The sequence below is a fragment of the Citrus sinensis genome, chromosome 1, assembly GCF_022201045.2.
Source record: "Citrus sinensis cultivar Valencia sweet orange chromosome 1, DVS_A1.0, whole genome shotgun sequence".
Classification (NCBI taxonomy): Eukaryota; Viridiplantae; Streptophyta; class Magnoliopsida; order Sapindales; family Rutaceae; genus Citrus; species Citrus sinensis.
Window position 1 is genome coordinate 16,200,032 of NC_068556.1, and position 14,321 is coordinate 16,214,352.

The 14,321-nt window shown below is 41.3% G+C and overlaps 2 protein-coding genes across 2 annotated transcripts; one reads left to right on the forward strand and one right to left on the reverse strand.

The window, feature by feature from the left end:
- Positions 1 to 3,888: 3,888 nt before the first annotated feature.
- Positions 3,889 to 4,337, reverse strand: LOC102615343 (uncharacterized). The gene has a single exon (XM_006485765.4). The coding sequence runs from the start codon at positions 4,320 to 4,322 to the stop codon at positions 4,011 to 4,013; it is 312 nt and encodes a 103-aa protein (XP_006485828.2). The 5' UTR covers positions 4,323 to 4,337; the 3' UTR covers positions 3,889 to 4,010.
- Positions 4,338 to 4,936: 599 nt separating this feature from the next.
- LOC102614182 (multiple organellar RNA editing factor 8, chloroplastic/mitochondrial) lies at positions 4,937 to 7,581 on the forward strand. Its single transcript, XM_006485598.4, has 4 exons — positions 4,937 to 5,410; positions 5,577 to 5,674; positions 5,755 to 5,820; positions 6,492 to 7,581. The coding sequence occupies exons 1-4, from the start codon at positions 4,995 to 4,997 to the stop codon at positions 7,325 to 7,327; spliced, it is 1,416 nt and encodes a 471-aa protein (XP_006485661.2). The 5' UTR covers positions 4,937 to 4,994; the 3' UTR covers positions 7,328 to 7,581.
- Positions 7,582 to 14,321: the final 6,740 nt, after the last annotated feature.

The window sequence follows — 14,321 nt, forward strand, 5'->3', positions numbered from 1 at the left end:
TAATTTCCAAGGGACTAATTTTTGTTCCGAGCAAACATATGTCGTCGGAAATTCTATTCCCGATGGATCATAATTTTACCGACAAAAAGAAATCATCGGAAGTTAACTATTACCGATAACAAATAGCCCTATGAAGTGTTTTTCTTCCTTGTTCAAATACTTTTACCGAGGAACGTTATTTTTTATATCGAGGGAAAAATTGGTAGGAAAAAGTACTTAATTCTGAGGGTTTATCGGTTATATAGAATTAACGACGAGTGCTTTCACGACGGACCCCGATGAAAAAAATCCCTCAGTAATCAGTATTACCGAGGGATAATTTCCCTCGGTAATAATCGATTTTCTTGTAGTGATAGAAGATCACCAGGAATCCCCATAAAGGCTATGAATTGATACTCTCGACATTGTTAAAGACATTAGGCCAACAGTGAGCTTTGTGATCTGATTTTTGAGATCAAATAACATGATAACCTTATTCGGTTTGTTTTGTTTTGGATGGTGATTTTGGATTTCCTCCTTTTATCTCATTATCCCTCATTACTCATTTTTATTGTAACATATTATGTTCTTAAATGAAATTACTTAAGAATATATTGCTTTGGGTTATTATTATTTCATTATTTCAAGAATTGTAAAATACCAAATGACTATAAAAAAATATTATTCTCTATTATTTTACTACTATAACTTTGCAAAATTTTTATTTTACTACTTTTCCGTTAAAACCGTTAATTGACTAGTAAAACACTAATACCTCTCTACGGAATTCTTCATGAAAATATAGGGATATTATCTCTTCAATACCTCTCTATAATCTTGATAAATCCAAGAAGGGAATATGATGAACGTACCGAGTAACCAAAGGGATTTTTATTTGTACAAATCAACTCTATCTTGAACTTTAAGAATCACAACAACATTAATATGATATCTCTAGGATATTGTTTGCTTGCTCTTGAATGATAATTTCCATGTACACATTGATTTGTCTTCAATTACTTTGATCTTATGGTCCTCACAAAGATTAATGCCTAAATCTTCTATTTCTTCTATAGTTCTCGCCAACTTCATCATGTAGACTTGTCATGTGCGTTCCTTTCATGCTAAAATATTTCTCTACACAATCATGTGGATCCCACTTACATATAATACAATCCTAATCTGCTTGTATTTGCTCTCGTTCCACGGTAATTAACAATAATAAAATAAAGAATATTTGTTCGATAATACTATTTTAAAAACAATTTTATGCAAGTAATATTTATGGTTTAAAAAAAAAGTTACATAAGACACCTGTCTTTCAATACAATATATAGAAGAGTTTTACTTCTATAATAAAACATTTTCTTTTTGAATTTTGCTTTTAAAATTATCAATTTATCTTCAATGGACCATTATCAAATTTGAATTCTTATATTGTACCACCAACTCCTTAAGACCTTAATTATACTCAAGATATTCCTTAAAACCTTGGCCTATTTTACGAGCATTTAAGGCAGCTGCGCTGTAGGCCATATCGTTCTTTCTTAGAGTCGTTTTTAATAGGTTGGTTAAATCAATGTTCCTAATAAATTAGTGCATTTAACTGAAGGGCCTTCTCCACTTTACTTTTTTTTTTTGTTTGGTTAATTTAATTACCAAGGAATAATCTCATTGCCCCACTAATAAAAAGAAAAGGAAGAATTTAAATCTGAACCTAGAAATTTGTTTCCCCATCAGGCCCACGAGCCATGGCTGCACTTGTGAAGAGAAAAAAAAACAAAAAGCTGCAATAGTAAAGAAAGAGAAAGATTTAAAGAATTTTTTTTCTTTCAAGTAGATTTTTTAAGTTTTAAATGGTATTGCGTATGAAAAAGGATAGGGATGTTCAGAATTGAATCTGATCCGCTCAATTTGTCTGATTCGTAGAAATCTGATCCATGGATTAGATTGGATTGGATTAAAAGTTTAAAAATTCGCAGTTAGTGGAGTAGATATGGATTATAAATCCGTAAAAATCCGCGAATTTGTAAAAAAATAAAAAAGTTAAAATATAGTTGCATTAATACCATATTATATCTTATCTGATAATAATATAAAATAAAATAATTAAATAAAAAATATAGCTTCTTAAAAGTTAATTTTCGTGTACTGATGCAAATAAATGAGTTTTTTTTCTTTTTGATGTGTTATATTTTGAAACTTTGAATATATTTTCTAACTTTATTTAAATAATTAATTTATTTAAATCTTATTTAATTTTGAATTTGATCGGTAGTGAAATCATTTTTATATTAAATTTTTTTATTTAGTTAGTTCATAGATAGGACATGATTAAAAAATTTTAGCCCCCAAACCAATCTGTAAAATGGTGGATTGGATATGAATTGGGTCAAATCCGCATCTGATCTGCAGACGTATGGATTGAATTTGAACTGAATTTAACTAATCCGTGGATTGGATTAAATTAAAAATTATAATCCGTAAAATCATGAATCGGATATGGATTTACGTCTAATCTATAAAATTTGATCCGCAAACACCCCTAAAAAGAGATAAAGTCCAAAAATTACAGTAAGAGTAAGGTGGCGATTTTTTTAATTAAAAGTAAAGTGAAGATTAGATGGAATAAATTGAGAGAAAAATTATTTTAAAATTCTTATTGAGATTAATTGAGAAGCGGGAGCTGACGAGATAGACGTGATAAAATTGACAGTGAATCACCATCACTCATTCGTTTTACCATACAAACGCAACGGAACATGTTAAATGGGCCTGGTTAGGCTGGCCTTTGCACTCTCAGAAGTGAATCCAGCTAAAGCCCAAATATTGTTGGGCAATTAGAAAAAGCTTCAGCCGTTGGAATACAAAATCCAGATCGACATATAAATTGAATTAAAAAAATCAGTTGACTCGAAGATATCGAGAACCTTCAGATAATTTTTATTATGAAAAGATTTAAGATAAAAGGGTTCGTCTACGTTGCCACTGTTGTACTTTACCACAGCCTTTTATCTTTTGTGAATTAGTTAATATAAAATTTTATTGAACCCTTGCACTCTATTTTATTTATAATTTATTAATAAGTATTGCAAAGATAAAATTATTCTCAAATTTTGTCTTCAATATTTTTTTTCCCGTTTCTTCTCTTGCTCTCTCACTTTCTCTCTGTGATAGGTTTAATGATGGCTTCAATATTGATCAACGTTGTTGACCAATTTGAGGATAATTAGTTGTAGGTCATTGATTGTTTGTGTGATGGTTCTCGTGGTGGAAATTATAGGCATAAAAACAAAATCCTCAATTTGATCTGAAAACCGAAGTGAGAGCGAGAGAAAGCGAAATGGTGATGGCAAGGCAAGCTCAGGCCTTGCTTATCCAAAGCGATTATGCGCTACAGCTTCATATTGTGGCTTCGATAGATCTCCGATTTCCTCTGTCTGTCATGGTGCGGTTGTAGTGCAGCTGACGTGATGTTGTTTCGAGAGAGGAAAGATAAGGCTGACATGGGTCAAGGCTGTCGGTCGTGGTGTGACTGTGCTATCTTGCCGACGTGGAGCAGTGTGGTGGCAACCGATAGCAGGTAGCTTCACAATGTGGGTATTTGGGTTGAGAGCAGACTGGAGAGATGAAGCCATGATGGTTTCTTTTGAATTTGATTTTGGATTGATTTCGTTTGGATGTCGCGTGTGTGGGTATTTGGGTTATTTTCTTTTGGTGTTAGTTTTTTTTTTTTAATTATAAGTTATGAATAGATCGATTTGTAATTAACCTAGACTAGAATCCCCACTCGTATGGTTGAAAATTTTGTTGATGATGATTTTTTTTTTTTTAAACCAACAAATACTTCAATTTCCATTCAAGAGGGAAACTCTACTCAGTATCAGAAACTGGGCACAAAATGGAAAATCTCACAAAAAACGGATAAGATTTTATATTCCACAAGCTAAAACAAAGGTACCAAAACTAGTTGCATATCTTCTTTCAAATCAGTAATGATCCAATTCCCAGGTAATTCAGAGGTAGAATATCTACTTGCTGCGCTTGGCTGCACGCTTCCCTTGGCCTTTCTTGGGAGGTCCCTTTCCACGACGTTTCAACATTTCAAGCTTGGATAAGCGCTCTTGTTCTTGGCGGGCCATGACGAGAGGATCATCTTTCTTGATGTCATATGGGTACCATCCAGCAACCTTGTCACTGATGAGCTTCTTCCACAAAATCTTGTTGGGTGATTTCTGGCTAGTGGGGTTAAGTACATGCCCAAATATCTTGACCCTTGCCTCAGTCAACCTTGTGGTCGCTACTGTGGCCAAAATGTTCTTAAGCCTCCCTTTTGTAGCCATCGTCACTCGCCAACTCTACCTAATTAGCTCTGTTGATGATGAGTTAACTTTATTAATGATCAGCGATGGAAGATGAGTTAATTTTAATTTTACAGAATTTTTTAATGTTAATCTAAGGATATTTTTGTCTTTCCATTAATATTAATGATTTAATGTGTTATGATTATTAATGTAGCGTGGTTGAAAATAAAAACTCTTTTAATACTTATAAAAAATAATAAATAAATAAAGTGTAAGGTAATAAATTAAATTTTGATAATGTAGGTAAGTATAAAATATTATAATACTTTATGATAAATTATAAATAAAATAGAGTGCAAGAGGTTTCATGAAATATTACATTAACTAATTTGCAAAAGATAAGGTACAATAGCAACATAGGCGAACCCTAAAAAGATAAATTAGATAAATTCCCAAAAATTTTTACTTTTGATCATAAGATTCTCATCGTATAAATAAAATCAAGAATTTCTGAAATCCATTAAAAAGAAAAAACCAAACCAAAAAAACTCTTTTGATTTTTCAAAACCCTTATGCAATTTCACTAAAAATGCAGGGGCTCTTTTATTATTTTTTTTCTCCTGCGCCTACAACTATAAATCCCTAACCATAAACCCTATCGTCTAATTTCCTTTTCATTTATCTCCCTCTGTCTCTTAGGGTTTAGCAGAAATGGCGACCCAGATATTCTCTCGTATGTTTCTCTCAAATCCCACCGCCACCAAAGCGCTAGCGTCTCTCTTGTCTCGCTCGTTCTCCACCACCGCCACCACCATCAAGCCCTCTTCCCGTTCTCTACCCCTCCTCTTCCTCAACCGCTTCCGCCCTTTGTCCACCGCGGTTCGTTTTGGCTCTGGCGGAATCGTCACCGGGCCCTCCGCTCGCGGGATGTCGACACGTCCCGCCACCGCTTCGCTCAACGACAGCAGCCCCAATTGGTCGAACCGGCCGCCTAAAGAAACGATTTTGCTTGATGGGTGTGATTTTGAGCACTGGCTCGTTGTGATGGAAAAGCCTGAAGGGGACCCCACTAGGGACGAGATTATTGATCGTTATATCAAAACCCTTGCCACGGTTTTTGACGGCCGGTTAGACCAAATATTTATTGATTATTTTTGTTTATGTATTTATTTGTATTTCTTTTCTGATGGGTTAATATTTTTATTTATTTAGTTTTTCAATTTTTTGTATCTGAATTGAGTATTTTTTTTTGTGCCCTTTTGACTTTTGACCTTCAATGTTTTTCACATATAGTGAGGATGAAGCAAGGATGAAGATCTACTCAGTTTCAACTAAGCACTACTACGCATTTGGAGCTCTTGTGGATGAAGAAACTTCATACAAGCTCAAAGGTACATATTTTATTTGACTTATGCTTTTGTTTTGGCTTTGACCTTTACAGAAGGAAACTTATGATTTTTTTCGTCTGCAGAGTTGCCTGGAGTGCGCTGGGTTCTTCCTGATTCATATTTGGATGTTAAAAACAAAGATTATGGAGGTAAGATATGCCTTCCGTTTTTAAAATTTGAGATAGGACTATGATGTTTGAGCTCAAATTTGTCTGTATAGTGCAGGGTAACATATGATAGTTTTTCCCTCTTGTAGCATTCAATTGGTTTGTCATTTACCCTTGAAGATTTATTTCAATCAAATTCAGTGATGATCTATTATGTTTCTTTTCGATATAAATTTTATTTGGAAAGATTGTACTTTATCGCTTTACTATATTGAAGTGCAAAAAAGTCTTGCCTTTTCTTTGTCTTCTTACTTACCCAAAATCTTTGTTAATTGTGTTGTTAGGGTAATCCAAGGAAAGTGTCTTGAATTTGAATACCTTCAATTTTTTCCTCGACCATTTTTTATGGTTATACCAATGATTTGTATGTCTTTATCTTTTTTTTTAAAGTTTGTTAGAAGTGCAGCACTCAACATGTTTGTTCCTTTTTAGTTGAAGCAGAAGCTTGTTAAAAGTTTTTCGTGGAAGCTTGTTGGTTATTAACATAACAAAAAGTCTGGCACAATGTTGAGTGCTGCATGCAATCTCAATGGCCATCATTTTATGTAATGCTAGACCTCTTTCACGGAAGTTGGATCTTCTTTATTAGCTACACTTCATTGCTATGTTGTACAATATTGTATGCTTTACTACCCTTTCTTCTGCATTTTCAGGGGAACCTTTCATTAATGGGCAGGCTGTTCCTTATGACCCAAAGTATCATGAGGAATGGGTTAGGAACAATGCTCGTGCTAATGAGCGTAATAGGCGCAATGATAGGCCTCGCAGCTACGATAGATCTAGAAACTTTGAAAGAAGAAGGGAGAACATGCAGAACCGCAATTTTCAGAACCAGGGTATGCCAAACCCTGCACCTAATATGAGTGGTATGCCCCCTAACAACGTCCCTTCCAGCAGCAACATGTCACCAAATATGGGAAGCATGTCACAGAACAACCTCGGAGGGATGCCGCAGAACAACTATGGTGGAACACCACCGCCCAACAACTATGGTGGAATGCCACCACCCAACAACTATGCAGGAGTGCCGCCACCACAGAACAACTATGGAGGAGCGCCGCCACCACAGAACAGCTATGGAGGAGCGCTGCCACCACAGAACAAGTATGGAGGGACGCCGCCACCACAGAACAACTATGGAGGGACGCCGCCACCACAGAGCAACTATGGAGGAACGCCGCCACCCCAGAGCAACTATGGAGGAACGCCGCCACCGCAGAACAACTATGGAGGAGCGCCGCCACCGCAGAACAACTATGGAGGAACGCCGCCACCACAGAACTATGGAGGAACACCACCACAGAACAACTATGGAGGAACTCCACCGCCACAAAATAATTATGGAGGAATGCAGCCACCTCCTAATTACAACTCAGGGAACATGGGAGGAATGCCGCCGAATGCCAGATGGTCAGGCAACACGCCTGGGAATATGAACCAGAATGCAGATGGTCCTTCCTTTCAGAATAGCTACACACCAAGACAGTGAAATTGAGGCATGCCTGGTGGAAACCTTTACCAGGCTTGAAACATGCCCAGACATATTGTGTTGTACTCCTTCCCCTGAGTAGACTACTTTTGGCATGTTGTAGATAAGTATGGATGATAGCCTGGATCTTCGGTTAATGTTGTCAATGTTCAGTGTTTTCTAGACTTCAGGAATTTTATTGATGCTATCTTCTGGCACAGAGATGTTGAGATCTGTTTTAAGGTTTGACTAAAATACAATTACAATTTCAAATAGTTATTGCTATTTGGTGCTTTTTCCTCCTTTGCTTGAAGCTCTAGGTAGTTCCTGGTAGCAGCTTTAAGGCAAGGTTCTGAGAATTGCCTCCGGTTAGTGGTTATAGAACTGTGATATCATAAACTGGATCCATTATCGTTGAAAATTTTTGTAATTCGTATGTGTATATAAGCAGTAATTGCCTTGAATGACTATTGCCATTACTATTCAATCCAATGGCGGATGAAGTTATGTTGCCTCAAATTGTTCGTTATTCTTTAGTTTTAGCTTTTAATTGTGGGAGATATGAAAGATGAGAATGAGCAAGTTGATCGAAGAGTTAGGTGGATGAGACAAGCAGGATGGCTGAAAATCATGATTGTTTCTAGTGTTACTGCAGTCTAAACGATCCCTTGCTAAGTTTTGAGAGCCAACCGACATGTTTCTTCCCGGTTAAGGCGCTAACTGAAAATCAGAAACACTAGAAGAGAAGGAAATATGGCATAAAAGCTTATCCTCTTTACTATTTTTAGTGTAGCAAGGAACAATTGAAAAAGGCAGAGAAGCCAAAATTCTGTTAATGCCGTGGCCCACGTATTTCAACTCTTTCAATCACCAATCCGCTATAAATACCCTCCGATATGGTTCATCCAGGCAGAAGCCCACCGAAGTATAACTCAAAAGTCTTTTTGAGTTTACTAGCATACACTAGTAAAGATGAAAAGTGTTGTCATATTTGTGTTGGTTGTTGCCATGTTTCAGTTCGTGGTAAAGCCAGGAGAGGCAGTGATTGTGATTGTGTATGCAGTCTTATTGTAATAAATACATATGATTATCCATGTTATAAGCATTTAGATGTATGTCAATGAATGTATGTACTTTCCAACTATATTGGATGAATACACATATTAGTGAAACATTTTTTATCCAAAAGTTTAAACTCATGGATAAGATCGCATAATAGTATTACATGTAAACAACGTAGATGGCATGATACACTTGACTCTCAATTCTTGAAATGGCAACCGTGGCTGTTCTTATTAGAGATTTTATCAATCTTCTTCATGGATAACTTTATTAAAGCAATAGGGATGTTGACCTCTTGCATTCAAATTTGGGATCAATAAGAAAAGCACTTTGAAAGTCGAAAAATCTGTTTGTGAAATTTTTAGCTCACTCAACGAAGACATAACAATGGACCAGAATTGATGGTAAGCTGGCTTCATTTACCACAATGGCAGATGAAATGGAAAGAATTGATTCATGTACACCACAATCCAACTTCTTGATCAGACAAACATAACGTGATCATATAATACAATCGATAATTTGTGCGTGATATACAGTACTACCAGTAAATTTTATAAATGAAAGAAGATGATTTTGTCACAGAAAATCTCTGTTTCTCCACCAGTACTAACGGCATCCAAATAAATTTGCTCTCCTTTTCATTTTCATGATAGAAGCTTGGTTTATTAGTTTGCTAATTTATTAGTTTGCACTACTGTCTGGTGTTATCATTCAAATAGTTCTCGCCAGTTGGTGCTTTTTCATCGTCTGCTTGAAGCTTTAAGTAGTTCCTGGTAGTAGCAAAGGTTCTGAGGGAAAGCCTCTAGTTAGTGGCTATACGAATCTGTTATCACAAACTGGAGCCATTGTCACTGAAAAGATTTCCTGTTTCATGTTACTTGGAATACTTAGTCATATCATAAGTAATTTCCTTCTTTTACATATGAAAATATATGAAAGATCAGAACAATTCGCCCTAAATCGTTCGTCATGATTTTTTGTTTTAGCTTACGTGGGGAAATAATGAGCAGTTGATCAAGCATAGATGGATGGCATGATAAAAGCAGAGATACCTGAAAATCATGATTGATTGAAGTTTTATTGCAGTTTAAATGATCCCTTGTGTAGTTTTGGGAGCCAACAAACATTGTTTCTTCCAATGAAGGCACTAACAGAAGGTCAGAAACATCAAAATAGAAGGAAATATGATCCAAAAGCTTATCCTCTTTACTATTTTTAGTGTAGCCAATATCACTTGAAAAACTGAAAAAGCAGATAGAAGCCAAAGTTCTGTAACTGTTATTGTTAATGCCATTGTTGATGCGAGATTCCGGTTCTCCTCGTTCTACGATCAGGATCTCTGCTCGATCAACTTAGTCACTACCAGGGGGTCTCCTCGCCGGTCTTCTTCTCCGGAGGTCCCTGCGTACACAGATAAGTCAGAGTACGCCGGTTGTTTTCCCGGCGCAAACCCTCCGACGCTCAAGTCAGATATGAAGGTTCGGGAAAAGCTTGCCACAGGTCTTATGGCGTTTCTTGTGGTTTTCTCCCCCTTTTTTCAAGAATGCCAACCCTTTTACCTTCGTTGGCTACCTTTTTATAGGCTTCCTCTGAATCTCAGTCTTCCGCTCTTTTCGAGACGGTATGGGACTCCAACTGCTGCGTTATGGGCAAAACATGGGATCTAGCGTGTTACGCCACGGTTCAGGGGAAAGCGTGGCTGCCACGGCTCTGTGAGACCTTGCGTGTTACGCCACGGTTCTGGGGAAAGCGTGGCTGCCACGGCTCTGTGAGACCTCACGTGTTACGCCACGGTTCTGGGGAAAGTGCGGCTGTTGTGCCTAGATTCTCGTACTGGAGAGCACGTCTTGCCAACTGCCGTCGACCGGGTCTCCTCGCCTCTCGATCTCTAGCCGGAATGGCCTCATGCCTTTTATAGGAATTGGCCTCGCGGACGACAACATCGTGGACGAGCAGGATGTTTCTGCTCCTGTTCTTCCACGCGCCAGGCTTTAACGGAACACACCGGTTCGCAGAACTCCGCCATCAGATGTCTGCTCGTCATTCCTGGTCCCTTCGACGCATTTGTCCCAAACAGTATCCCTCCCAAACACCGGTCCCCCAGTTTCTGGTGTTGGATAATGTAGTGGACCAGCAGTAGAAACTCGATAGTACTCGCTCGCGTGGGTTTGGAAAAGGCTGCCAGTCTTGTTTTCCACTCGGGTATCGAGGGATGTTATCTGCATCGCCTCCCTTGCTGCCGAGGAGTAGCAGCTTCTTGCGATCCTCTGGTCTCCTCGTACCACTCCGACTACCCCATTCACCCGGTACTTCAGAGCCAGATAATGGTTGGACAGTACCGCTTTGCTCATCCTTAAAAATGGCCGACCTAGGATCATCTGGTAAGGACCTTCCTCGTCCACTACGACGAAGTCCAGTATCATTGTTCTTTCTGTCGGGGGGCCTCCGATTGTGATAGGCAGTTCGACCACGCCCAGAGGGACCAGCTTCCCTCCTCCGAACCCCTTCAAGGAGGTGTTGGTGTATTCCAACTTCCGGTCGGCTATTCCCATTTCTTCCAAAGTTGATTTAAATAGCACATCAACTGAGCTCCCCGTATCAACCAGTATCCGGTCAAACTTCTTGCTAGCGATCGTAGCCTTGATGACTAAAGCGTCCTCGTGGGGGTATAGAATCCCTTCCTCATCCTCATCCGTCCACATGATTGGCACTTGCCTGACCCTTGCTCGTTTGGCTGCTGGGGTGTTGAAGAGTATCTCTTTACTGGTCATGGCGTATCTGGCATAATTTTTTCTCGATCTGTTCGAATCTCCGGCCAACGTTGGGCCCCCAGCTATCACCCTCGCTGCGGGCGGCTCGCGTCTCAAGATTCCTTCACTCTGCTCCCCTTCATCCGTTGTGGCCACCATCGGGAAAGTCCCATCCATAAACTCATCCAGGTACCGATTTCTCACCAAATCTTCGACCTGGGTCTTGAGATCTCTACACTCTGCTGTGGTATGGCCATGGGTGCCATGGAACTTACAATAACGTCCTCTATCCCTCCTGTTGGGTAGCTTTGTTATTGGTGTAGGGAGGTGCAGCAGCCCTCGACCCTTTATGGCCTCGTACACCTCATCCAGGGGCATCTTCAAGGGAGTGTACCGCCCATAGTCCTGGTTCTGGTCGACCAGATGCACTGCTCTTTCTCTGTTTACCCCACTGTGAGTTGGGGGCGGTGGGAGTGCTTCTGGTCTGCTCGTCCTGCTACCGTGGGAATGTTGATGAAGATCGCCGGATGCCGGATCATGTCTTCTCCAAGGCTCCCTAGCTGGGGAACGAGGAGGCGGCGCCCTGCTGCGCTGATACTGTGGCGGCCTCTGATGAGGCTGGTAAGCAATTACCCTACCTCCTGCTCCACTACCGGAGATCTGGTGGTCCCTCCTCCTGATCGGCCCATTAGTTGGTAATGCTTTCTTCTCTTTCCTCCCTAACCCTTCCAATTGGTCTGTCTTGATCCGTGCAGCCTTCTCCTCCTCAATCTCGATGTCTCTTTTAGCCTGTTCGTATGCGGCTGCATACGTTTGAATAGCTGGGCTTCTCAAATTGTACCACAGCCTTCCTATCTTCACCCCTTCTTTCAGTCCCCTTAACGCCTGAGGGTGGTTGAAGGCTCCCAAGTCGAGGACAGCCCGATGAAACCTCTTGATGAATTCCCGAAGGGTTTCTTGCTCCCCCTGTTTCATGCTCTTCAGCTCCATCATGTCATCTTCCGGTGACATTGCCCCACTAAACTGCTCTGCGAATTCCTGGCACATCTGCTCGAAGGTTTTTATGCTGCCCCGAGGAAGTTTCCTGTACCATTCTCGTGCACGTCCCTCAAGGGATAGTGGGAACACCCTGCACCTTTGGGATGGAGATAATCCCTGTACCCCCGTTATGTCGTTGAAGCGCTCCATGTGCATCAGCGGGTCAGTTCTTCCCGAGTATCTGAGGTCGGGGAGGCGGAAATCTCTCGGAATAACTGCCCTCATGATCTCTGCTGCGAGCGGTGATTCCCCGTCCAGCATTATCCTCCAACCAGGGGCTTTGTTCCTCCCTTGCATGTCATCAATTATTTGCGCTAGCCTTCGCACTTCCTCCTCCAGCTGTCCTGCGCGACCAGGGTCGCGCGCTGCAGCTTGATCCCGCTCTCGCTCTACATCATGTAAGTGTTGCCTCAGTTCTGTTTCCTCTGCATTCACCACCCCGTCGCCCCCGTCACAAGTCTGTCTTACCGGGGACTGCTCTCTTTCTCTATGAAAATCTCCCAGCGGTTTGACTTCTCTCCGCACTATCGGTACCTGGTGCCGCTCCACCGCCTCTCACCCTTCCCTCTTGGGTTACCCTTCGCTCGTTCCGCAGCTCATGCAGGATGGCTGTCAAGGTTTCCATCTGCTTTTCCATTCGCTCCATCCGGTCGAACATGACTTTTTCCCGTGCTTCGCTGATTACCTCCCTCAGCGTCACGGAATCGTTAAGCCTTATGTCACCCCCTTGTGCGCTACTTCCTCCTATCTCCATTGCCTTTCGCTTACTCCCCCCCTCTTCTTGCTATCAACAGAAGCTTTTTGCTCTGGATCCCCACAGACGGCGCCAAAATGTTGATGCGAGATTCCGGTTCTCCTCGTTCTACGATCAGGATCTCTGCTCGATCAACTTAGTCACTACCAGGGGGTCTCCTCGCCGGTCTTCTTCTCCGGAGGTCCCTGCGTACACAGATAAGTCAGAGTACGCCGGTTGTTTTCCCGGCGCAAACCCTCCGACGCTCAAGTCAGATATGAAGGTTCGGGAAAAGCTTGCCACAGGTCTTATGGCGTTTCTTGTGGTTTTCTCCCCCTTTTTTCAAGAATGCCAACCCTTTTACCTTCGTTGGCTACCTTTTTATAGGCTTCCTCTGAATCTCAGTCTTCCGCTCTTTTCGAGACGGTATGGGACTCCAACTGCTGCGTTATGGGCAAAACATGGGATCTAGCGTGTTACGCCACAGTTCAGGGGAAAGCGTGGCTGCCACGGCTCTGTGAGACCTTGCGTGTTACGCCACGGTTCTGGGGAAAGCGTGGCTGCCACGGCTCTGTGAGACCTCGCGTGTTACGCCACGGTTCTGGGGAAAGTGCGGCTGTTGTGCCTAGATTCTCGTACTGGAGAGCACGTCTTGCCAACTGCCGTCGACCGGGTCTCCTCGCCTCTCGATCTCTAGCCGGAATGGCCTCATGCCTTTTATAGGAATTGGCCTCGCGGACGACAACATCGTGGACGAGCAGGATGTTTCTGCTCCTGTTCTTCCACGCGCCAGGCTTTAATGGAACACACCGGTTCGCAGAACTCCGCCATCAGATGTCTGCTCGTCATTCCTGGTCCCTTCGACGCATTTGTCCCAAACAGTATCCCTCCCAAACAGCCATGACCCCACCTATTTCAACTCTTTCAATCACCAATCTGCTATAAATACCCCAAGTGAGCCTCCGTTATAGTTCACTCAGGCAGAAGCTCATTCAAGTATAACCTCAAAAGTAATTTGAGTTTACTAGCATACATTAGTAAAGATGAAAAGTGTTGATGTTGGTCGTTGCCTTGGTTCAGATCATGGTGAAGCCAGGAGAGGCTGTCACTTGCGGCCAAGTCGATGCATCTTTGGCTTCTTGCATTAGTTACTTGACGGCTGGAGGCAGCCCTTCTGCCGTGTGCTGTGATGGTCTCAAGAATCTCAAGACGATCACACCACCAACAGCGGACAGACGGGCAGCTTGTGATTGTGTCAAGGCAGCTGCTGCTCGATATCCGAATATCAAGGAAGATGCAGCCTCCTCTCTTCCTACAAAATGTGGAGTTCAAATGAACATTCCCATCTCCAGGTCAACCAACTGTGCAAAGTGAGTCCTTCCATTGCATATCTTCTTTTACATGCAAAACCTTCCAGATTCATAAGTCA

What these genes read in the sequence shown, in the direction of transcription:
- LOC102614182 (XM_006485598.4), top strand. Translation starts at nt 4,995, where the DNA reads ATGGCGACCCAGATATTCTCTCGTATGTTTCTCTCAAATCCCACCGCC. An exon ending in AACTTCATACAAGCTCAAAG is followed by an intron (nt 5,675 to 5,754) that starts GTACATATTTTA and finishes TTTCGTCTGCAG; the next exon opens with AGTTGCCTGGAGTGCGCTGG. An exon ending in TAAAAACAAAGATTATGGAG is followed by an intron (nt 5,821 to 6,491) that starts GTAAGATATGCC and finishes CTGCATTTTCAG; the next exon opens with GGGAACCTTTCATTAATGGG.
- LOC102615343 (XM_006485765.4), bottom strand. Translation starts at nt 4,322, where the DNA reads ATGGCTACAAAAGGGAGGCTTAAGAACATTTTGGCCACAGTAGCGACC.